This window comes from Xenia sp. Carnegie-2017, unplaced genomic scaffold, assembly GCF_021976095.1.
Source record: "Xenia sp. Carnegie-2017 unplaced genomic scaffold, XeniaSp_v1 HiC_scaffold_16, whole genome shotgun sequence".
Lineage (NCBI taxonomy): Eukaryota > Metazoa > Cnidaria > Anthozoa > Malacalcyonacea > Xeniidae > Xenia > Xenia sp. Carnegie-2017.
This window is the reverse complement of record NW_025813469.1, coordinates 2,344,395-2,368,952: the sequence shown is the minus strand read 5'-3', so window position 1 is coordinate 2,368,952 and position 24,558 is coordinate 2,344,395. Positions and strand designations below refer to the sequence as shown.

The window sequence follows — 24,558 nt, the reverse complement described above, 5'->3', positions numbered from 1 at the left end:
CATCTCGCGATTTTCAGCGAGCAAATTTCCTCGAAGATTGCAAAAAATTTTTTTGGTGATATTTGTGGGGGAATTCATAAAGTATTTTCTTGATTAGGCGACAGAAAGGAATGAAACTCTGAAATTACCGTCCATATCTTCAAAAATGTCATCGACCGGCGTTCAAGAAGACTTTCATCTCGGCGAACAAGTACAAAAACAGTTTTCAAGACAGTTCGATGTTAAAGAATTTCTCAAACTTTCCACTCCGTTCGCAATGAGTGTCAGCAAGAACACGATAAATAACTCTGAAACGAGTCTTATATCCAAGACAAGTGATGGCGGTAAGTAAAAGAACACGATAAATAACTCTGAAACGAGTCTTATATCCAAGACAAGTGATGCCGGTAAATAATTTTTGACCGAGAATTCACTCGTGTGCCCTTTAGTTAACATTTTTCTTACATTATGTGATATCGTTGAAGCTCCTGACCTGTGTATGAAAACAACTTCCCCTTTTCCAACAATCCCCAATATGACAAAGTAAATATTTGAACCCGGGAGTATCGTTACATATTTGTAGATGTCCATCGTCCAGGTTAGTAGAGTCCTGAGAAGGACTGTTTTTGATGGTGTTGACTGGCATTTCGACAACCTTAGCGTTTCGACAACCTTCTCTGAAGATGACTACCGCTAAGGTTGTCGAAACGTCAGTCAACAACAACAAAAACAGTCCTTCTCAGGACTCTACTAACCTGGACGTCCTACATCTGCAAACATGTTATCCCCAGTGTGATAAAGACTGGTATAATGTCACTTAAACAGGGATGAAACTCACTAACTCGTGAACACCACAGTCTGTACAAACACTTCCTGTTTTGCAAACTACCTGTCAATGAAAACTTTATTAGACGTGATACATGAAATGCAACGTACAATACGTTATATTTTGTATGTTTTTTAGACAGAAACGAGGAGAAAATGAAAATGTTTGAAAAAATATCCCCGACAAACTTGGTTCAAGTCATTAAACCAAACTATCATTTAGAAATATCGAAAAAACCGCTGAGCGCTTATAACACTTCGTCGTCTATTTGGGGCTCACAAAGTAAGAGAAAATTTGGTTGTTTTATATATTTTATGTCGAGGAAAGGGGTTTTGGCTAGTTATGGTATGAATAATTATCGTAGAACGTTTTCACCAAAACAAATTTTCCCGGAATTTTATTCTTTTAAAGAGTATGACGATTCACAGCTATAGAATCAACTGTTCAAATTGAGTTTCGGACGATTACTGCGAGTCGACGTTTATATGGTATTTGAAACATATCTTGCTGTACGCTGGTTAATAGCGAATGTTGCAACTGTTCCGCCTAAATTCGAGCAAGAAAGGGAGAAAGCCTCAGTTTAATTCTTGCCACCGATGTACTTGCTCAATCGACAGTGACCACGCCTTGGTGGGGGATTTCCCTAGTTCTTAGGGGGATTAACCTTAAGTCATAAAAATCAAAATAGAACTGTTTACATTATAAAAACCCATGCCGACATCAAAGCGTAGTAATAAACGTAGTAATGCACCCATACACGCGCTGTTTCGTTGAATAAAGTACACTAACGAGGATGTAATGTCGGCTTCGCGTCATTCACATAACTTGGAGGAACCTTTGGTTGTTCAAATCGATATATCTGATGTACATTTATTGACGAAGTCTGGCAAAACGTCTTCGTCGAACTCAAAATTATGCGATCTCAAAGTAACCGAAATCTCGTCTGCTGCTTGCGCTCTTTTTAATTCCTGTTGTGGAGGATTTATTAAGTTGAATTTCATCGACAAATGTTCGGAACTCATTTGTGAAGAACCGAAACTTATCGACGATATTGGTCGAAGAATTGAACAAAGTGTATTAAAGATTGCAAGCTCGATAGAGCTGTCGAAGTTGTTTAAACTTGAGAAGGTTGAGCGACACTGGCTTTTGCTTAGTGTGAAATCCTCGCCTCGATTTTGTACCGTACAATTTTTCATGTACACGCCGTCGGATTACCAGATAAATGCTATTGATCTTCGCATTAGATCGGCCGAAATAGCTTCGTTGCTTGAGCCACAATTGTCGGCTGATTATTGTGCACCCAAATTTCCAAAACATTTCACCAGGTTTTGTTATGACGAGAGACTTTCTCGTGGTCGCCGAGAAAGTCAGACGGTTCAATTCAAACTTTTGAAGAACGAACCTGAGAGTAACGGACGCTTTACGAGGACATTGGCAGACAGAATCGTTAATAAATCGAACAAAGTTACAAACACTGTTTCAGCGTTTGCAAATCATGAAGGCGGGCATATGTACTTTGGTGTAGACGACAACACTTCAACAGTCAAAGGGCAGGAAGTCAGCGAATCGGAGAAAGTTAAAATCCGCAAAAAGATCTCGCTTTTGCTTTCAAAAATGGTATGGCCTGTTTCACAGCCAGAGCGGTTTTGGAAAATTTCTTTTCATCCCGTTTTCGACTGTCAGATTCAAAAGTTCAGCACCTTTAGATACATCATTGTTCTGTCTGTTGCCAAATGCCCTGGAGGTGTGCATGTGGAAGAGCCAGAAAGCTATCATCTGGAAAAGGGAAAGGTGTCAAGGATTCCATTTTCATTGTGGAAGAAGAGGTTTATCGAAGATGCAAAGAAATGTGAGGCACATAGGTCTTGGAATGAAAATAGTGCATCTCAGGCCATTGTGGCATTGTATGGGACGAAAGACATTCCTGTTATAAAATGGAGTTCTGCTGAATATGAAAAGGACTACATGTCAATAACACAGCACATGGAGGAATTGAGAAACAATGGATGCTGGAGGCAAATTAACACTATTGAAAAAAAGGTTTGAATTAAAATGAATGTTTATGATAACATAGCCAGGTTATATAAATCCTGGATTTATACTAAGGATTTATATTATGTATAATCTCTGATGATGGCTTTGGAATATAGCCAGGTTAAGTACTCATCTATGCTGCAGGAAGTATGGGACAGGGCCGTGTGTATAAAGGGCACTGAACACTAGCAGGTTTTGCAGATATTTGGCAGCTTATGCTACCAAAGCAAGTCATTTATGTGCAGGATGCACATGAAACAGCTCATAAATATGGTTGTCAAATGGGGGTGGGATGCCAAAGGTGATATAATTTTTTTACTAAATCACTACATAGGTAGGCTACATAGGTAGGCCTGTAGTTATTTAGTAAAAAAATTATATCACCTATCCATTGCATATTTGAGACATTAGTATTTCGATAAATATAATTGAAATTAACTTTGTTAATATTGAAAACTTTCCAGATACTTGGCTCAGACGAATACAATGCTGATCAGAAGCTTGCAGTTACCTTTCAATGTACAGCCGCCGCATATCGACAGAAAAGATTTACGGCAGCAAATAAATACTTGGAATCCTACCATTCTTTAGTCAAAGATGCAAAGAATCTCACCATCTTTGAGGTGCAAGAGTTATATTCGTTGTCAGCAATTAAACGATCGGAAAAAGACTACGAAGCCAGCTACGGATACACATGTCAGGCTCTTCAAAAGATGCAGCTCATACAACCAGGTTGGATCACTGCTTGGTACCTATGTAATGCTGCATCACTTCTGACGATTTTTGCAGGTGAAGAGTCTGACCCTCAAAAAAAGGATGACCTCATTGAGCAGGCCAAGCGTTTTTATGAACAGGCTCTGGTACATAACCAAGCAATCATTGCCTACCCAAAGGCAGCCGCCAATTTGCACCATCGTGTTCATATCAACTTGGCTATGCTTTGCATGGATTCGTCTCCAAGCAAAGCTGTGATTAACCTAAATCAGGACATCCCACTTTGCAAAATCCAAATGGCCCGCGATAGTTTGCACGCAGCAGAGAATTTCGAAGGCCCGCCAATGACTGGTTTCAACGAATTTCATTTTCTACTTGCCAAATCAGATCTTGCTCTGCGATGTTACGAACGCGATCCAGTAGAAGGAAGAGGGTATTTGTCCGAAGCCATTACGAATGCCAAGCGTGCGTATGAAGTCGCCAATGATAAAGCATTTGCTGAAGTGCAGCACTATGCTGAAACCAGAATTGTACTCTTTGAAAGCATGCTTCCGAATGAACCAGATGATTCAGAGTTGTTAGATGATTTGCTACAAAATTTGATGAGTGAAAACTAAGTGTCGATCAATCTCCCTGCTCCCTCTACCCCCACCCCCCGGCCTTACAGCATGCCTCGACCATCTATAATCTGGTGCTTTTCCAGATATTCGTCAAAGTGTCTATCATTGAACTTGACTTGTAGCAACAAATATGGCTTTTTGTGATAAACAGCAATGTTCATCAACCGTGGTCTTCTTTTAAACCATTCAACGTTGAATGATGCGCACAACACTCTTGGTTCGATTGGAACGGATCTGCCGAAAGTTCAGTTCAAGTTTCCTTCTACTGCTCTTTTAAACGATTTTGTTTCGGTGGAACTTTGTCTTTTTACCGCAACTAAATGTTCATTAAAATATTTCGACCCGTTACTCATTATGGCTCACTAGTATCAATTCATTTAACTCATGTGTTTGGTAAACCTCTTATACGTAACACGTTTTTGTAAATATAATGTACAGATATATTTTAATTCATAGAGAATTATCGTTGTTATGTAGCATATAGGATGTAGTATTGTTCTTTGTAAATGAAAGCCGTCTTATTACCTTATACTAAGGGAAAGCTCTGAAAAATGGAGCCTAGAAAATTAACACGAATTTCTTCCATCAGCATGAAGCCAAACAAACCTGTATAAACTATATTTGGTTATCCGTTGTGACGTTAATTGTCTGTAGTTTTACGGTGAATAAAAAAATTACATTACTTTGCTATCAATGCTATGTGACTTGAAAAATTTGTCATCACGTTGGACGTACCATTTCAAGATTAACATTTCAACTCTCAAGATTGGGGGGCACCCTCTTGCGTCCCTCGCACTTAATTTGTGCTTTAGCCAGAATTTTCTCATGAGGAAAGGTTTGTGCAAGTCCATTCATCCCATCATGAGGAAAGGTTTGTGCAAGTCCATTCATCCCATCATGAGGAAAGGTTTGTGCAAGTCCACTCATCTCAACAAAGGACATCCTTCACTATTCACACATCCCTGACCCTATCCTCACATCCCTGACCCTATTTACTCCTTTCCCTCCCTCGCCCTTCGCTATTTCTCAAACTCTTTACCCTTTTCTAATTTTCATCGTTTTTCAGATTCTATCATAAATATATCAAAAATAACTTCAACAGTGTATTTCATCTTTTGCCCGGATTCAGATGATACCAAGGACTGTGGCAACCTCTTTCTACTGTCCATAACCGCTGACCGTTTGGCTGGCGGTCCTTTCCAGACATATCTGAAGTCGAAGAACGACAAACTGAGCTTGGCACATCTTCAGTTTTGGGAGGACGTGCAAACATACATAGCTATAGCCAACTCTAGTGCTGTCGATTTGAAGTATCGTCTTGGTAGAAATATTCTGGTTACATATCTCCAACATGGTAGCATCCGGGAAATACGGGTGAACTGCAATGTGCGTGAACGCCTTTGTCGTCTTCTGCAGCGTTGTCATGCTGACGTCATGTTATCGAGAATTGCTAATAAAACAATCGAGGTTATGTGATTAAATATACTTCCAATTTGTTCACCTACTGACCATCCCAAGTTGCCAACCCACACCAATATAAGTTAACCTAATGACCAACCCAAGTTGCCAACCTACACCAATCTAGATTAACCTACTGACCAACCCAAGTTGCCAACCTACACCAATCTAGATTAACCTACTGGCCAATCAAGTTGCCAACCCACACCAATATAAGTTAACCTAATGACCAACCCAAGTTGCCAATCCACACCAATCTAGATTAACCTACTGACCAACACAAGTTGCTAACCCACACCAATCTAGATTAACCTACTGACCAACCCAAGTTGCCAACCTACACCAATCTAGATTAACCTACTGACCAACCCAAATTGCCAATCCACACCAATCTAGATTAACCTACTGACCAACCCAAGTTGCCAATCCACACCAATCTAGATTAACCTACTGACCAACCCAAGTTGCCAATCCACACCAATCTAGATTAACCTACTGACCAACCCAAGTTGCTAACCCACACCAATCTAGATTAACCTACTGACCAACCCAAGTTGCTAACCCACACCAATCTAGATTAACATACTGACCAATCAAGTTGCCAACATACACCAATATAAGTTAACCTACTGACCAACCCAAGTTGCCAACCCACGCCAATCTAGATTAACCTACTGACCAACCCAAGTTGCTAACCCACACCAATCTAGATTAACCTAATGATCAATCCAAATCGCCTATAATCACCAATGTAGACTCAGTGATTAAGTATAGTTGTTAATCGTCACTAATCTAGACTAGCTTACTCATTAACAAGGTTTCCAAGAAATCGCCTATTGTAAAATCCATGAAACTCATAAGAGTATCTTTGCAAATAGAAAAGAAAAGAAAGTGAATTGACTGAAATTTTGTTGAATTAAATTTAGAACAAATTTAGAACAAATTAAAAAAAAATACCACGACACATCGAAGTATTTTTGTCAACGAAAGCAAAGAATTCACGCTCACATCTGAGGCGTTTACATTTGGTTTTCAGGGGACCGCATTTTAGTTTCTATACATTATATATATTAAAGTCTGTATTTAGTTATCCATCAAATTCATACAAGTATTTTTGACCGTCGCGCAAGCAGAAGAAAATTGATTTTTTCCACCAATACCTAGGTGCTGTACGATTCTTGGCAGGCATTCGTTCAAGCCGATAAAGACGATTTGAAAAACACACTGGTCAGTAGAATTCATATATTTATACCTATATGTATGTACTAGCTTGCCGTACTTTCCTCTTGAGTAAATTTCTACTTGAAGTTTTTCGGTAAAAATTGTAGAAGAAAAGTTACATCGTCATTTTACAGTAGCCTATGGCGGATATTGTGTTTTTTTATTAATGATATATTGCGAATATGTCAAGTTTAATTGTGCCCTAATGTAATATTTCAAACGACTTCATATCGTCTGAATATTCAAAAAGGCGATGTTTCTTTTGTGGTCTATTTTTTCAAACCAGTCGATTCAAATTTTTCTCATCATTATGTACTGAAGCTTCTGTCTTGTTTTCTAGTTATCATACTGGAGAAGGGGAACTGTCGCTTTGGAGGAAGCACTGGAAAACAATGAAAACAACGAATCATTTCGTGTTCTCAGAGCTTTGGACCTTGCACTGTGTCTTGGAATGGGAGGTATAGGTTGTCATGACAATGCAATAGCGAGGTCGATTAAGGAATTGTTCCCAATCCCTTCGTGAGTGAGCAAATGATTTGCTTCGGCAGTTAGTGAAAAGTAGTGATTGTATATTCCAAATGCCACGGTTCGTGGATTCTATTGAAGTCGGCAATTTCATACAAGACTCTGCGGCTGAACATGAAACTTCATGCTAGCAATTGCAATAACTTCAGGGTTAAATTTGAACTGAGGTTTGGACTGACCATGTTTCCTAGTGGTTCAATGGCGTAAGATTGATTTAAGGAAAACAAAGTGGGGACAAGTCTCTTAAGGCGAGCCAAAGAAAGCAATCTAGCTATAGCTGTCAATTTGAAATTGTCATGAAAAATAAGTGCTGGGAAACGGCCAACTTTGCTCCTCTCTGGCTGCGCCCTTTCTAAAAAACAGTCATTGTAATCGTGAAAAACAGTCCTTCTCGGGATTTTCTCTAACTAACTTTGATCATCAGTAGCTCATTCAAAGTTAGGCGCTGATGTCAAATTTAAGATACCTCTATAACAATGCCTACAAATTTCCAAAGAATAAGATGTAGTATGTTCTTACATTTTTATCAAGCTCTCTACCATCACAGATTCTCAACAAGTTGCCGTCGAGGAAGAAGATGTTCTCTTGTCCGAGAGCGACGAAGAGGAATTCGAAAACGAGGGAAGTTTACGAAAGAGAAGACTTACTATAGTAAACGAAGAGGCGGCCGAAGCTCTTGTGGCGTTTGTGAAAGAAGAGGAAGTCTCGGCGGAAAATGCAAGAAGAAAATCGCATTTTTACGGCAAGGCAAACAGGAGGGTTAGAAAATCGAGTGTTTTTAACTCTGTGGCTTTAAAAATTCGTCCACCAAAGCCGAGGTATTTTACATCGTAGACATGACTTAACTTGATAAAAACGCCATATTGGAGATCAAATTATGAACATTGTTTCACTTTGATGATCATTATATGGGAGCTTAGCGTGGTACGACGATCATTATATGGGAGCTTAGTGTGTTACGATGATCATTATATGGGAGCTTAGCGTGCTACGATGATCATTATATGGGAGCTTAGTGTGCTAAGATGATCATTATATGGGAGCTTAGTGTGCTAAGATGATCATTATATGGGAGCTTAGCGTGCTACGATGATCATTATATGGGAGCTTAGTGTGCTACGATGATCATTATATGGGAGCTTAGTGTGCTACGATGATCATTATATGGGAGCTTAGTGTGCTACGATGATCATTATATGGGAGCTTAGTGTGTTACGATGATCATTATATGGGAGCTTAGTGTGCTACGATGATCATTATATGGGAGCTTAGTGTGCTACGATGATCATTATATGGGAGCTTAGTGTGCTACGATGATCATTATATGGGAGCTTAGTGTGCTACGATGATCATTATATGGGAGCTTAGTGTGCTACGATGATCATTATATATATATATATATATCACTCTTGTATTCATCACTGATGACTTTCGTCCATAGTTTAAAGTTAGATTATTTATGTTATTTTTCAGATTCTTCTCGGACATTTTGTCGGACTCGACGCAGTTATTGTGGCTGAAACGTTTCCTCAGCGATCACGGTGTGTTAATGCCATTGAAGTTTTGGCAGGACGTTGAACGAATGAAAACTCAGAGTAAGGACAGTCGAGCCAGGCAGGCAAAAGCACGAGCGATAGTGAAACAGTACTTCGCAAACATCGAAGATCCATGTAAGCGGTTATTGTATTTTGTCGATTGTATCAAATTGTTATGCAGAGAAACAGTTCCTTTGTTTTTATGTGTTTAGAGGAGTGCCTCTGCGTGCTCTTTCATCGATAGTAAATTGTCGTTTGCTTTTAAATTCAAAATGTTTCGTTAATGAATCTCGATATTTGATAATGTTGTCGTAACTTTTTGCCCCACCAAAACGTGTTGGGTTCTTTTTCTTAAGGTAGAAGTCTTCATTGTCAGGCGGATATCATCAGAGACATACCGCTCATCGATCACGTGACACCAGCGATGTTAGTGTCTGCGCAGGCGTGTGTCATTCGTAGCCTGGAGGAACAATGGTGAGTCACATGATCAGTATTAGTTCCTAGTCCACACGTATCCGGATATTTAAAAATCCGGATATTTTTTTCTCCGTATTTGAAAAAAATTGCGTCCACATGTATCGTCTTCAAATCGTATTTACCGTCCACACGAATACGCTAAATCGCCAAAATGCGCGAAATAAGCACAAGTCATTAGAGTTTGTGGCCTGGATCCTAGTTTTGATGTCATCGTATTCGAAAATCCCCGTTTTAGCTGTCCACACATATTCAAATAGCCGACGTTTTCAAAAATATACAGTCTGAAGAGCGTATTTAAAAATCTCCGTTATTGTCAATGAAAACGCCTGTTACATGGGGACGAATGGCCAAAACGGATGAAAAAAACCTTCGTTTTTGATAATACTCGGCTACGTGTGGACAAGGCCTTCGTTCCTTGTCTCTTTAAAAAAGGAAATGAATTCCTAATCAGATTCCCGACGCAACCTTAGTCGTTCTAATTCTTAATGCCATGAGGTCTACTCAACGGTTCAACGTAGTGCGCATGTGTGGGCTTCAATTATATTAAGATTTAATTAACCATACAGATGATACTTAATTATCCCTTAGTGTTCCTATTCGACCGTTGGATTATTTCTTTAAGCTCACTGTACGGTGAATACGATTCACACTCCCTTATTTTTCTTTCGCCATTCCGAAATCCCCTTCTAAAACAATTGTATAACATTAAACTACGATGTTCCTTAAATCCAGATTATTTTAATATCAACTTTCTACTCAGTGCTTTTCGCTTCTACGGTTTGTTCAGATTAGATCAGAGATCATTTCTCTGACCCACTAACCCGCACGTGGAAACCAAAAGCCCTGGGCACGAGGTCGGTCTTAATATTTCACTTTTCCGTAGGTTTTATCGATATCTTGCCACATTCCCTGAAGACGCAAAAGAGGAAGATTTGGAGAAGTACGCTGCTCGTAACACTCTCATGGGAATCACTAAGATTGCATCATGGGGAAAGACGGTAATCTCAGAGTTAGAGTCCAGGAAGCAAACAGGGGGGGTATTCACCTCCGTTAATGGAGGAGGGTCAGTTTCTCCGAGGATAACCATTCCGTATTGGTTTTGTTGTGTGAACTGTTTTCATTTCAAACGAATCGTAATGTGGGTAAAGTATTGGGCTGATTACGTTAAAGATGAGGATGACATTTAACTAATTCGAAGCAAAAGATGTTGTTTTACTCTCGAAGTTTCGAGTTTTTTTTATGGTTCAAAATCATTTCTCCTCTTCTACTGCTGCTCCCGGGCATACAGGGCCGGTAGCACGAAGCCTGGATAGCGTTATCCATTGGATGGCGAAAATTTTCAAACTTATAAAAAAGGTGTTAATATTTTTCATACGACAAAGAAATTTCGTAACCTTCAAAACAATATTTTATTTCAGTGATTGCTCAGTTCGAATCTTATATTTTTCGTTTTTTAAAAGGTTTTATAAAAGTTTAAAGAAAATTGCTATCCAATGGATAACGCTATCCAGGCTTTGTGCAACTGGCTCCCGAGCTTTAACTTTTTTTTTCTTCTATAGCGTGGACTGTGGGCTGTGTTTGGTCAAAGTATGATGGCTTTCATTCGCGGCGTTACTAAACACGAAAGCCGCGAGTGTTTCATAAGGTTTCTCGTGAGCGAATCTAAAATTTCCCCCGAAGGTATTGTAGTCGTTTGAATCCTCCAGCGTGAGTGTAAATTCCTATTTATCTGAAAATTTCATACCACGTAAGAGAAAGTAATGATTTTAGTGGCGGTAGAGCAGTGCAGCCATCAAGGGTAGTGTGCGCAGTTGAAACATTAACCAGAGAAACTCAGTTCAGCTGTATTGCTGACTTGTTTTTGCTGTTAATTGGAGGGTTAAATGTTTTAGAATGGTGAACAATTTATTTCGAGGGATGTTTGGTGGGTGCCCCATCAGAAAATCTGTCCATGGCTTAGCAAACTCGTTCATTTGGGAGGTGCACACATTCATATACCCATGTTTTAATCCATAGAAAACAATTGGTTTCAAAGGAACGTGATACGGCAAAACATGGACGTTTGAATATGTGCACCCCACCCCTCCCCCATGATTATCGAGTTTGCTACGCCATTGATTTTTAACGTAGAACTTTTGCAGGTCGAAAGCATATAAATCAAAACTATAAGAGAATCATAAATAATCGCGTCATCTCTGCTGACCATTTGGCAAGCGATTTGAGGTTTTGGTTGGAAGTTCAGCGGTAAGCTTTATACACAGTAGCATATTTACTTTTGATATAAAAACAATATAACGCATGCGCTGCTTGGTCTATAGCTGTGTGTTTGCATTGGCTCGTGCAAACCGATCTGAACTCAACCAATCAAATCGAGTGATGAGTGTTTTCAAATCAATCATGAGTAACATTTTAAAAGAAAACTTCAAATGTTTTAAATTTGTCTGTTTCGCATTATTGTTATTTCATAAGAGAAATAAAAGATGTTTTTCGTGTTTGCACTGGCTTACGCAAACCTCGGAGACCTTTCCAATTTCCAAAATGCCCCCGCTTTACAAACTAGTCAAAACCTTTGATTTAATGTTGAAACTAACGAATGGATTTGGTTATGAATCATGCATTTCCTCGTCCCGGATGTTCATGTAGCTTCAAGGAAATGGTCGACGGTGCGTCCCTTTGTGCTCTGGCCGGCAACTACTCCCTAGACGATGAAAAACTGATTCGTTCTAAAGCAAAGACGATCATCTGTTGTTTTCTTGATTCTGCATTGCCGCCAAGATTACAGGTACAATTATAAAGCTTCAGTGCTCTACATATGTAAGTTATATAAAGTTTGTCATGGTTCTAAACCTTCAGTGCTAGTTCACTTCACGGGGGGTGCTGCAAATATGTAAGTTATATAAAGTTTGTCATGGTTCTAAACCTTCAGTGCTAGTTTACTTCACGGGGTGCTGCACATATGTAAGTTATATAAAGTTTGTCATGGTTCTAAACCTTCAGTGCTAGTTCACTTCATCTACATATGTTATACAAAGTTTGTCATGGTTCTAAACCTTCAGCTTCTTGCTGCAAATATGTAAGTTATATAAAGTTTGTCATGGTTCTAAACCTTCAGTGCTAGTTCACTTCAGGGTGCTGCACATATGTAAGTTATATAAAGTTTGTCATGGCAGTGCTAGTTCACTCACGGGGTGCTCCACATAAGTTATTGTTTGTCATGGTTCTAAACCTTCAGTGCTAGTTCACTTCACGGTGCTGCACATATGTGTTATTAAGTTTGTCATGGAACCTTCAGTGCTAGTTCACTTCACGGGGGGTGCTGCACATATGTAAGTTATTAAGTTTGTCATGGTTCTAAACCTTCAGTGCTAGTTCACTTCACGGGGGATGCTGCACATATGTAAGTTATTAAGTTTGTCATGGTTCTAAACCTTCAGTGCTAGTTCACTTCACGAGGGGGGGTGGTGCTCCACATATGTAAGTTATATAAAGTTTGTCATGGTTCTAATATAGATCAATATCCCGTATGAAATGAGCGATAGAATATGTCACGAGTTCAACTCTGGCATTTCCGACCGTGGCTTGTTTCACGACGCTGAAATTTACGTGTTTTGTACCCTCATCAATTACTGGAAGAAGTGAGTCCATACTTTAACTTTGTTGAACTGTTGCACTGGTTATAGTGTGGTGGTCTGATGCTGTTACGTCATATGCACTGTTTAATTGTCTGGGGCCGGTTGAAGGAAGTCAATAGATAGCGGTATCCAATGCATAGTAAAATTTCTCAAACTTGTAAAAAAGATGTTTATACTTTTTTTACGACAAAGAAATGTTGTAATCCTCGAAACAATATTTTATTTCAGTGATTGCACAGTTCAAATCGTACATTTTCCTCTTATAAGAGATTTTTTAAACGTTCAGAAAAATTTGCTATTCAGGATAGCGCTATTCGGCCTTCGTGCAACCAGCCCCTGGATATAGTGTCTGGAAACACTGGGTTGTTCAATGGTCATCGATGGCAGTTAGTTGAAAATAGTCGTTTATGGTAGCCTGCAGATTTTCGGGTGAGATAGCCTGCAGATTGTCGGGTGAGATAGCCTGCTGAAATCCACAAAAAGCAGTCGAAGTTTGATCATACAGAAATGAAGAGGGCTTCATTTACGATAGCATAAAGATATTTAACGGCAGAATTTCTCGACCTTCGTTACAATAACTTTGCATTTGCTTATAGCAGCGCGTGTTTCGTGCAAATAAATGGTCAAAAATTTAAGAACAGTTTGATATTAGCCTGTAGATAGTTGGGTTAGCCTGCGACAAGTTGGATGTCTGGGAACGACCGACAACTGAATGGAAGTCTAGGAACGACTGAGACTTGAACACACTTGAACTTCAACCATTGTTCTTTTGTTAAGATTTTTAGCCAGCGACATGAAATTTGACGATGGTGCTGGCATAGAAGAGAGAAAAGGACGCAGGAAACATAAACATAAAAACGACAAAGAAACGTTGTATATAGAAGGCATTCCTTACAGACGAATTGCAATCCTTCCAGGTTCGTTAGCGCTGCAGTTGAATAGCGCTCAGTTCGTTAGCGCCCAGGTTCGTTAGCGCCCAGGTTCGTTAGCGGTCAGTTGAATATTTCGTAGACAAGCCAATATACAATTGCTTCGTCCTTTTAATTGAGTACAGTAAGTATTCAGAAAAATACTGTGTTATTTACATTTGCTGACAAAACATCCTTGTCTGTGCTTACATTTTTATATTATTTTTGCAAACGATAACTGAGAGCTACCAACAAGCAGAAAAAAATTTAATGTTCCAAAAGAATTTTATCATTTAGCATGAGATGGGCTCGTGAAACTGGTTTTGTTTGTAACTTTTTAAATTGAGTTATGATGTTTGTGTGTTTATACATACTTTGTTAATATTCAGCTTGGAAAACAATGTTTTTGGTAAAATTTGGTAAAATTTTCAACGTTTGCATCAATTAACATTTGTTTATTTTTTTCACTTTACAGACGAAGATTCAAGGCTGAGCTTTTCTCTTATGACAGGTTTGCGAATCATATCGTAAAAATCATTGTCGTAAAGTTGATTATTGAATTAGTAAATGTCATTTGAGGCATTTTGGCGTTAGTTGATTTTCTTTAAACAACTATTTTATTCGAACTTTCGAAGCAAATCGAAGTGAAATGATTTGTTGCCGATGTGGCAACGAATCTCTTTGGTTTCAACGACGAGCGAAGAACTTTCCTCCATGTAAGAATCCAAAATGCTCTTGAAGAGGAAAATAGTTGATTGTCATTACAATCGAAATACGTCGACCTTAAAGTTCAGCAACAAGAGCGGGGGGGGGGAGGGAGGTAAACCCTCAAAATATTATGTTTTCAATAACCATAAAAGGGTTTATTACAATCAAAATACCTCTCCCATTTTAGCAGAAACATCCCCCCCCTTCTTCCTCCTAAATACACATGCAATCCTGCATTTTTTCATGCCGTCAAAAATGTTGTCATGTGAAATACTATTGATGTAATTTAAACATGAACGATCTTCATCTTAAGTACCATTGAACTCCGACATTCCACAATAAAAATGCCAACTGCTCATTCAATTAACTTCCATCGCTCAAAGTGACTTCACATTTTGATGGCTAACGGATAGGCGGAATAATGATAAAAAAATGCCAGTTCAATAGACTAATGTTCGGATTTACCTGAAGTTTTGTCAACATCGATGATGTGATATGTTCCTTTGCGTCGCCCAAACACCAGGCAAAACTGGCGTGAAATGACGGTTCCTGTATGTACAAAAAATCAGTAGAAAAATTCATGGAAACCTTCTTAGAAATGTTGTCACGTAAGCAGGCGAAGAATATGTGTAGTAAAGCTGATTAGCGATAAACACAATTACATAAAGTAATGGCAATAAGTGACAATGACAGCATGTTAGCGTACTTTGTACATATTTATGATCTTGTTTTCGTTATTCTTACATCGTAATATTCCTGAAGACCAAACTCCCGAAACGCCTTGTCGACAACTAGCACCAAATCCTTCAACTTAAATAAAAGAACCATGTCATGTTCAGAACGTTACTCAAATTTGAACGGTAGATTTCGGGAGAGCTTACGCTACTCATGTAGGATAATCTCGGTACAATGGAGGATTAGAGGATTTTTAATGGATTACCTGTGATATCCCAATGGTGACATCTAAAGCCAAGAACGTCCTTATGGTAACACAAAAGAAAAAGCGTACGTGATGCTGAAATGTACTTCTAAAAAACAGTTGTTTATAGGTTTAGATAAAATTTTCAACCCACCGCGTTCTGTCATCGTTAACGTACAAAGAAACTTTCTGAAAATCACAAATGAACCTAAATTGGAACAATTGTTAGAATTGATATGAGTGTTTTCTCTGTGGAAAAATTCTCCCGCGTTGATTATCAAAATGTCTAATAAAGTAAATGGTTTGAACCGGGAGTATCGTTACATGTTTGTAGATGTAGATCGTCCAGGTTAGTATAGTCCTGAGAAGGACTGTTTTTGTTGTTGTTGACTGACGTTTCGACAACCTTAGCGGTAGTCATCTTCAGTAGTCAAAAATGAGAAAAAAGCTCATCTTTTAACTCTGAAGATGACTACTGCTAAGGTTGTCATTGTGTCTGTTGTAAAGAATTAATACCTATTACTCATTTTCACGTGTAAGAGGTATGAAATAAACGATGTTTACTGTGTTTGCCATGTTTATGCAAACCGAGGAGACCTTTGGGAGAACTCGAGAGCAGAGCAGTGCAAGCCCGAGACCAAAGGTGGAGGTTTGCACCTGCTCGAGAGTTCTCACAAACGTCTCTGGGGTTTGCATAAACCTTTGTAAAAACGAAAAACATGTTTTATTTCGTTTATAAAACAAAAAATGCGAAACAGACAAATTTAAAACACAAACGTTTTGATTTTTCCTTTGATATGTAGTCATGATTGTTTTGCAAATTATCTTTGATTGAGCTCAGATCGGTTTTTACAGGCTATTGCAAACTTAGCTGTAGACCAATCAGAGCACGCGTTTTATTTCTAATAAGTATTACACCCAAGACTTCTTACCTGCGTTTTCCGTGGAAGCCATGCTCCAAGAGTTTGGTCAGCGGCTTAATCCAATGATGCCTGATGGGAACTGTTCGCGATATGCTTACGTGGAAATCACGCGTGTCAAATATGTGCAACTCGAAGTCTTCATTGGACCAAATCTTTCGTAGGTACGATATAAAGAGGTCAAAGGTTTCGGGAAGATCAACTAAAAATAACGTGAAAGATCGATTGCTAAACTGAACCATTATTGAGAAAAGAATGATGTTGAAAGTGATGATGATGATGACGATGTCATTGAAAGTGACGACGATGATGATGTCATTGAAAGTGACGACGACGATGATGTCATTGAAAGTGACGACGATGATGTCATTGAAAGTGACGACGATGATGATGTCATTGAAAGTGACGACGATGATGATGTCATTGAAAGTGACGACGATGTTGTCCAAGGGCTTTAGTGCACTTAAGCGGCTGCTCAAAGATCTCATCTAGCTTCAAGCGGATGACTTTACTTTTCCCTATATAAAATCACTTAGTGACCTGTGGCCTTCTCAGAGAATGAAAAGATTGCCTAAATCCTGTTAGTAAAATTGCCAAGCCTACTAACCAAAAAACGTATCCTATCCACCTAACACTGTTCTAAATGAAGTTTATGGTTTGAACCCGGGAGTATCGTCAAATGTTTGTGCATTTAGATCGTCCAGGTCAGTAGAGTACTGAGAAGTACTGTTGGTGTTGATGTTGACTGACGTTTCGACGACCTTAGCGGTAGTCATCTTTAACTCTGTACAGCAGTCAACACCAACAGTCTTTCTCAGGACTCTGCTAACCTGGACGATCTACATCTACAAACATGTAACACGATGTTCCACCGTCATGTTCTCAACATCAACAGTGATGACTGAAAACCATGATTGTCACTTTTCCTGATTACAAAAAAAAACCTCAACACGCAAGATGCGTACATGGCACGAAAACATGCGTCGCCCAGTTGCCGGGAAAATGATCAAAACCACGTGTCCGTCCTTGGTGAAGTGACACGTCATCGGGCCAACCTTCGCTGTCATTAAACATGTCTAATATTCCACTTGGAATTTCCAGCTTTTCTTTGCTATGAAAGGAAAAAGAATGGAAAGGGATTTTAAGCATCGATGCGCGCGCAAGCTTACTACTTCACCCGTGTCATGGTGTGCAGTATAATGTTTATTGTACTAAAGTCCTAAGCTCCACTCTGATTGTGGTCTGGATACATGGGGGGAGGGAGTGAAACGATAAACTTGTATCTCTATGGAAACCTTATTTTCTCTAAGCCATTGATGTCATCGTTACTCTCTCTTTGTCGTTTTATTCCCTGAGAGCTTGGTGTAGTTTTGACCGCGTCTGCTTCGCTTGTATCGTCTTCATCTTCGCCATACGTATCAGCGAGCAGTTTTAAGCTATTTATCATTGAAGTGTGATTTAATGTCGACTAGTTTAAATTCAACAACCTGCAAGCTCGTATAGTATGAAGTTGAAACTTGAAAGTTTCACCAAAGAATGTAAAAACGAAATAGCCAGCAAGCAGTTACAGCATTTCCCAACTTATATATGCACTACGAGTTATCTTGATCAGGCAAAATTGTATATTTTAATCGATGCGTTAGTCAGCCGTTTTCTCATTCCTTAATTGCCGCCATATTGTTAAAAAGTAAACAGTTATATTTGTATTACATGAAATCGTATAACGATATTTTGCCATAAGTGTGCGGGGGCTCACGAAATTGCCATGGCGGAAATTTGAAAAGAAAGTGAAACGCTTTTGAAGATTGATATTCAAAGTATCCAACTGTACGCTTTTTTTCGAAGTTTTGAGCTTAATGTTCAAGTGAAGAGAATTTGAAACAACCTGTTTTTAAAGTGTGGTTTTCAATATAAAACTTGTCGCGTTTGCCGAAAAAAGATGTCAGGATTTAGTGATTTACTTCAGCAAGCCGAACAGCTGACGGCGGACATTGAGAGTGGTGGCGAGCTTCCGAGGATAGAGAGAAACCTGCATCAATTGGCAGAAGCAGGTGACCGACTGTGGAAGAAAACAACAGGGGGGGCTGGCGACGATGCTGATGCCAGAGCGTAAGTTGATGAGAAAATCTGTTAACTGTTGTTCACACTTCCCTCCTTTTTTTCATTCATCTGGCACATTTATGTGTAATGAGTTCATTTGTTGAAAGAAAATACCCAACTTTTGACCTTAATGGATAATACAACCTCCACATTCTTGGATGGCTAAACCTATGAACCACCTTCCACTAACCCCCATCCTTGTCAGTTAGTTGTACACCAATGTTTATATTTAAAAACTTTGAAAGCCAGTAACAACAAACAACAAACAAACAACATTTATATACCGGCCAGTATTAATCCCCGCCAGGGGGGTTGACCGGTCCATGAATTTTTCCACGCCACACATCTCTATCTCTCGCCATATCTCTCGTTATACCCATCGCCTTCATATCACTGTTCACAACATCCATCCATCTCTTTCTCGGTCTACCTCGTTTGCGGACTCCATCAACATTCATATGCAACGTTCTACGAATTTCAGCACAGTAACAGCAAGCACAGTACAGTACTTTTAATTTTGTCCCCTGTTATGAAAGCCAGTAACAGCAAGCTTTTTGGACTACTTTCTCAAGCATTCTTTGACAAATTTGTGTATGTCAAAAATCTACTGTTTGTGTTGTTCAGATATTTATATTACTTGATGTAATATGATTATTCTATGTTGACCAGGTCTATACTGCTCGGTTCCAAAGACTTTGATTTACCGAAGTTGTCAGAAAAGTTAGATAATCTTAGTACGGCCAATACCTTTGAGCCATTGGAACCAATCAGAGATGCGGACATTCAGGTAATCATTAAACAATGTATCTTAGGAAAGCCTTAAGTACTTTTAATTTTGAATTTGTAGTATTTATTAAGGATGTTTTAGCCAGCTAGGTTGGGTTGCTCTTTGGAATGGAGCACAGCAAATGTTGTGGGATTGTGTTTGTGTTTGTGTTTTTGTTTCACAGACTGTCTCCAGTTTGACATTTGATACTTGTTGAAATTTTAGGGATTTTTGAGAAATGAAAGGGAAAATGCTATCTTGGCTGCAATAGAAGAATCCAAAAAGAATGTATGTCATTTTGATGATTAATTACATCATTGTCATCTTCATGTAGAATTCTTCCCCTCTTGTCATGTGACCCAAATCAATTGCACCTTCTTGCAAGTAGGTCTTGGCACAAAGTAATGCGATGGTCGCAACTCTTGTATTGATAGAAATTTATAAGCACAATAAGCATAAGTGGAAGGAGGGAAAATACTTTATTAAAAGTGCTTTTCGTATAAAGGTATGCTTGCAAGAACCAAGTTGGCAATGATAGACCACAATGTAAACACTGGCAGAAAACAAGCACAAGTTCAATGTGGAAAGCAGCAAGGGGAAAAGCGATATAATATCGTGTTCCCAAAAGGGCAAAAAATTGGGTAGCCAAGCCAATTATGGCGAGTAAGTCATATTGTTTTGTGCAAGGTATGATGGAAGATGTCTGCTGTTTTAATGTAAAAAATGTACATAACAAGATTTCTTTATCAGCAAACATTCCAAGAAATATTGCACCTATAGAAAAGCCAAACAAAGAAAGTGTTATACAAGCACACAAATCAAGAATGGGTAAACAGTCCTCAAAAATAGTTATGTATATATCAATATTTATAATTAATAATAAGAGAATCTCTAATAGTAAAGTAGCCCAATTTTTTGTTTTGCTATGCAAATTCATTAGCAAAGGCACTTTTCAATTATGTACACCAAAATCCTTGCATAGCACAAATAAAGAGTGGTTTGGCTTGGCCATTATAATTAGTATTTATTGTTCATTTACTAAATCCAATTTATATTTTTATTTATTAGTAATTCATCATTAACGATACTTATAAATATGGCTATAATAGTTTACATTACCATTATTATTCATCAGCGAATTTAAAACCCTCAAAGACAAAGTCCTCTTCTAGACCTGGTGTTGGGAAATGTGCTTGAATGCAGCTAACAGCACAAGATGGTAGTGGTACTCTAATTTCCTTGCCCAATACATTCCAACACCATCGAACCAGTTGCCTGTAAGCCACATGGCTTTGTCTTTTGTGTTAAGGTCCTTCTTCAGCTCTTGAACCATAGTGTTGTTTGTACTCACTCCATGCCAGTCGTCATACCCAATAATTAAACAAATAATTAATAATTAATAATTAATTTAAACAAAGATTTCGAAAAACAAGATTATCTGTAATACAGTCCGGAGTATCTATTCCCTCAAATTGTGCTGAGTCTTCATTCATTGTTACAACAGCTGAACTTCGTCGGAGTCGTCCATAGGCTCGTCGCTAGAGTCTGTTTCAATCGGCTCATAAGCATATGGTTGAATCATGTTTTGATCGTTAATCATTTCTTCGTAGTTTGAAACACTGCTTCCAGAATAATTACTAGAGGAATCGTTTGAGTAATCCGTATCCATTGCGCAAAATAATTTAAAAACTTAGAAAATAAAATGCAACTATGAATATGCCTATGCGTAATTTCTACTTTTGCTAGTATATTTTGTCCAATGTTGACAACGATCACCGCGCAGTGACGTAACGACGAAAAACCGCTGCTGGACTGCGGCTTCGCTTGCATGTACACAATGGCGATCGAACAAGAGGCAAAAATACACACATTTAAGGCATTATTTCTCGAGTTAAATTTGAATTGGAAACCTAGGATTTCGCGAGAGAGGTAAGAACAATATACACTTTCATATGAGTGAAAGTTGTGTTAAGGTCTGACTACTCCTTTAAAGTAAATTTATAAACTCTGCATGGCCTTATTTTCCCAGCATGCTTTGTTCACTTCGTTTGTCTCACTTCGTGATATTTCACGCAAATATGGCAAAAGCTGACACCATCACACTTTTTGTTCACGCTCATCACCATTCTCCTAATATAAGGAGGCGCGAGGCATGCTCAGGCTCCCGGGAAGGCAAAAACGCATGTGACGCGTTGTTTCTTCCTTTGAGAAAACTGGAGATAAGTTGGTATCATGTGATTTCAGATCTATATGCACAACGAAGCTGTCCTTCAGGGAATGGATTTCGACCTCGTTGATGGCTTTCACAACACGGCAAGCAAATTCGATGACCAGGTATTATTATTTAGCAACTTTGTTTGCATGTGCTTCGTATTCAAGCTCTCATTTGTGAAAATTGCGTCAACAATTTATTCTACACAACACAATATAGCACATCAAAGATTGCTGGATGCTGGTTGATCAAATGACTGACCTCAATGCAACGATATCGTCAACCTCCTCTGCTGAAAGGTCAAGGTACTTGACTCTTGCGCATGACATCTGGGGAAGATTTCGACATTCCAGTTACAATGAAGCACAGAGAAATATTAAAAATGTTGTTTATTATTCCATTGCAGATTTTCCGTAGACTCACAGGGTTTTTTCATACAGCGTGCGCGATCATTTTTAGAGAAACGGTATGTTAACTTTTTGTTTCGCACTGCCATCATTTTGTCCTCAGATCATCCCATGAATCATCAATACCTTGTTCATTTTGTCCTCAGATCATCCTGTGGATCATTAATACCTGGTTCGCACGAGTGAAATAAGGATAAGCACTAGCGTAGACAAAAGATAAAACAAAGACAATCAACGACGCATGTGACACAAGCGTCAACATAAGCGCAAACATAAGGAAAAAAATTCAAGCATAAGCTAAGAGAAGAACAAAAAGAAGATTGAAAGAAAATCCCATTCTCTTTGTCTTTATAAACCTCTAGAGCAATAGAAACAGAAGTCTCGACGTTCGTGCTTATTTTACTCGTCTGAACCAGGCTTTAATACCTCAAATAATCATCTTGCATACTATGAATATCGTTCTATGATCATAAGTATCAATCAGTGATCTCCAAGAGCTACCAAATTCACTTGGCAAATATAAGTCGAGTATCTTAATTATAATGTGTAGTGTCAAGTTTGAAAATCAACCATTCCAATCAGACCTTTCCTCATGATACTCGGATATACTCGCAGTAGAGCGTTGAATTTTACGTTTCAGTTGGAGTTTTTTTCCTGAACTGTGGAGAACAAGTAGTTATTTTAAGCATCACTTGTAATCATAGCCGCATTTAACTAGTTAAGGAAAGCAGATAATAGTTTTATTCTTTTTGTTTTCCGTGTATGTTCTCGTCGATGATTCATGAATAGAAATCAAATCGAGTAAATAAAAACATGTTTAAGTTTGATTCAAATTACTATTCAAAAAGGCAATGTTTATATGTAAGTTTGCGTTATTCCTCTGGATCCCTAGTTATCCTCGTGATGGCCGTTTCAAGTGGATGTACACGTCCCTAGTTATCCTCGTAATGGCCATTCAACTGAGTACGAATATCCCTAGTCACCCCCCCTCTTCCCCAATGGTCGATGCAACATTGTGTTTATATCCCTAGTTACTCCCCTTTTAATTGTTTTAACTGAGTGTATATTTCCCCCATCGTTGTGTAGGTATCAGAAATACATAGAAAGAACAGTGTACAATAATCTACAGCAAGCTCAGCTTGGAGGTGTTCCAGGTGTTTTCTTTTTAGTAAAGAGTTTTTTAAAGATACGACCGATGGTTTCCATCTCGCACGAACTTGAGGTATTGAAATTAGGAGAAAAGTATAACGACCCGTTCACACGATCCGATTGTTTCTGTTCCGACTTTTGGTTACTTGTTCAGACGGTCCGATAGTTTTGTTGACATTTATATTCGTTTGAATATTTATTGTCTTGAAAGCAGCTATTTGTGTTATCTAGTACATTTATCGATATATCTGCGTAATTTTATACTTGTTTTCAAGTCTTTTTCAAATCTAATTTCTCGCGTTAGCTCAAATTTGAGAAGTATAGAGAGTAAAAAGCTTTAGCCTGGTCGCCCTTCCTGTGATGTTATCTCAATCTCGCCGAGTGGATTCGTTAAGGTAATATACCAATTGCTACATTTTGAGTTTGTATGTGACGAATCGCCTTGCTTCGTTTGAAATTAGAAATTTTTTAATCATCTCGCGATTTTCAGCGAACAAATTTCCTCGAAGATTGCAAAAAAATTTTTTGGTGATATTTGTGGGGGAATTCATAAAGTATTTTCTTGATTAGGCGACAGAAAGGAATGAAACTCTGAAATTACCGTCCATATCTTCAAAAATGTCATCGACCGGCGTTCAAGAAGACTTTCATCTCGGCGAACAAGTACAAAAACAGTTTTCAAGACAGTTTGATGTTAAAGAAATTCTCAAACTTTCCACTCCGTTCGCAATGAGTGTCAGCAAGAACACGATAAATAACTCTGAAACGAGTCTTGTATCCAAGACAAGTGATGACGGTAAGTAATTTTTGACCGAGAATTCACTCGTGTGCCCTTTAGTTAACATTTGTCTTACATTATGTGAAATCGTTGAAGCTCCTGACCTGTGTATGAAAACAACTTCCCCTTTTCCAGCAATCCCCAATGTGATAAAGTAAATGTTTGCACACGGGAGTATCGTTACATATTTTTAGATGTATATCGTCCAGGTTAGTAGAGTCATGAGAAGGACTGTTTTTGATGATGTTGACTGGCATTTCGACAACCTTTGCGTTTCGACGACCTTCTCTGAAGATGACTACCGCTAAGCTTGTCGAAACGTCAGTCAATAACAACAAAAACAGTCCTTCTCAGGACTCTACTAACCTGGACGTCCTACATCTGCAAACATGTCATCCCCAGTGTGATAAAGATTGGTATATTGTCACTTAAACAGGGATGAAACCCACTTACTCGTGAACACCACAGTCTGTACAAACACTTCCTGTTTTGCCAACTACCTGTCAATGAAAACTTTATTAGACGTGATACATGAAATGCAACGTAAAATACGTTATATTTTGTATGTTTTTTAGACAGAAACAAGGAGAAAATGAAAATGTTTGAAAAAATATCCCCGACGAACCTGGTTCAAGTCATTAAACCAAACTATCATTTAGAAATATCGAAA

At 38.5% G+C, this 24,558-nt stretch overlaps 3 protein-coding genes and 1 long non-coding RNA gene across 4 annotated transcripts; 3 read left to right on the top strand and 1 right to left on the bottom strand.

Annotated features, from left to right (window-relative positions):
* The first annotated feature begins 1,516 nt into the window (after positions 1-1,516).
* On the top strand, positions 1,517-4,867 carry LOC124437322. Its single transcript, XM_046987305.1, has 2 exons — positions 1,517-2,845; positions 3,304-4,867. The coding sequence occupies exons 1-2, from the start codon at positions 1,604-1,606 to the stop codon at positions 4,168-4,170; spliced, it is 2,109 nt and encodes a 702-aa protein (XP_046843261.1). The 5' UTR covers positions 1,517-1,603; the 3' UTR covers positions 4,171-4,867.
* Positions 4,868-14,043: 9,176 nt separating this feature from the next.
* On the bottom strand, positions 14,044-18,142 carry LOC124437327 (U6 snRNA phosphodiesterase-like). The gene is made up of 8 exons (XM_046987310.1): positions 17,772-18,142; positions 17,442-17,587; positions 16,489-16,678; positions 15,711-15,764; positions 15,578-15,617; positions 15,382-15,447; positions 15,103-15,186; positions 14,044-14,663 (listed from the first exon to the last, which is right to left on the bottom strand). Exons 1-8 carry the CDS (start codon positions 17,921-17,923, stop codon positions 14,547-14,549), a joined length of 849 nt encoding a protein of 282 aa, XP_046843266.1. The 5' UTR covers positions 17,924-18,142; the 3' UTR covers positions 14,044-14,546.
* A 167-nt stretch (positions 18,143-18,309) lies between these two features.
* LOC124437330 (nuclear pore complex protein Nup93-like) lies at positions 18,310-20,359 on the top strand. Its single transcript, XM_046987313.1, has 4 exons — positions 18,310-18,585; positions 19,246-19,363; positions 19,568-19,630; positions 19,848-20,359. Exons 1-4 carry the CDS (start codon positions 18,416-18,418, stop codon positions 19,875-19,877), a joined length of 381 nt encoding a protein of 126 aa, XP_046843269.1. The 5' UTR covers positions 18,310-18,415; the 3' UTR covers positions 19,878-20,359.
* A 1,438-nt stretch (positions 20,360-21,797) lies between these two features.
* On the top strand, positions 21,798-24,494 carry LOC124437331. Its single transcript, XR_006945653.1, has 6 exons — positions 21,798-21,859; positions 21,961-22,020; positions 23,048-23,183; positions 23,415-23,505; positions 23,681-23,906; positions 24,464-24,494. It is a non-coding gene; the product is annotated as an uncharacterized LOC124437331 (long non-coding RNA).
* Positions 24,495-24,558: the final 64 nt, after the last annotated feature.

Coding starts and splice junctions, on each gene's coding strand:
- LOC124437322 (XM_046987305.1), top strand. CDS start 1,604: ATGTCGGCTTCGCGTCATTCACATAACTTGGAGGAACCTTTGGTTGTT. Junction 2,846..3,303: donor TTAACACTATTGAAAAAAAG/GTTTGAATTAAA, acceptor AAAACTTTCCAG/ATACTTGGCTCAGACGAATA.
- LOC124437327 (XM_046987310.1), bottom strand. CDS start 17,923: ATGATAAATAGCTTAAAACTGCTCGCTGATACGTATGGCGAAGATGAA. Junction 17,588..17,771: donor AATGGCTTAGAGAAAATAAG/GTTTCCATAGAG, acceptor TTCCTTTCATAG/CAAAGAAAAGCTGGAAATTC. Junction 15,765..16,488: donor GGCTTCCACGGAAAACGCAG/GTAAGAAGTCTT, acceptor GTTCCAATTTAG/GTTCATTTGTGATTTTCAGA.
- LOC124437330 (XM_046987313.1), top strand. CDS start 18,416: ATGTCAGGATTTAGTGATTTACTTCAGCAAGCCGAACAGCTGACGGCG. Junction 18,586..19,245: donor GACGATGCTGATGCCAGAGC/GTAAGTTGATGA, acceptor TATGTTGACCAG/GTCTATACTGCTCGGTTCCA. Junction 19,631..19,847: donor TAGAAGAATCCAAAAAGAAT/GTATGTCATTTT, acceptor TTTCGTATAAAG/GTATGCTTGCAAGAACCAAG.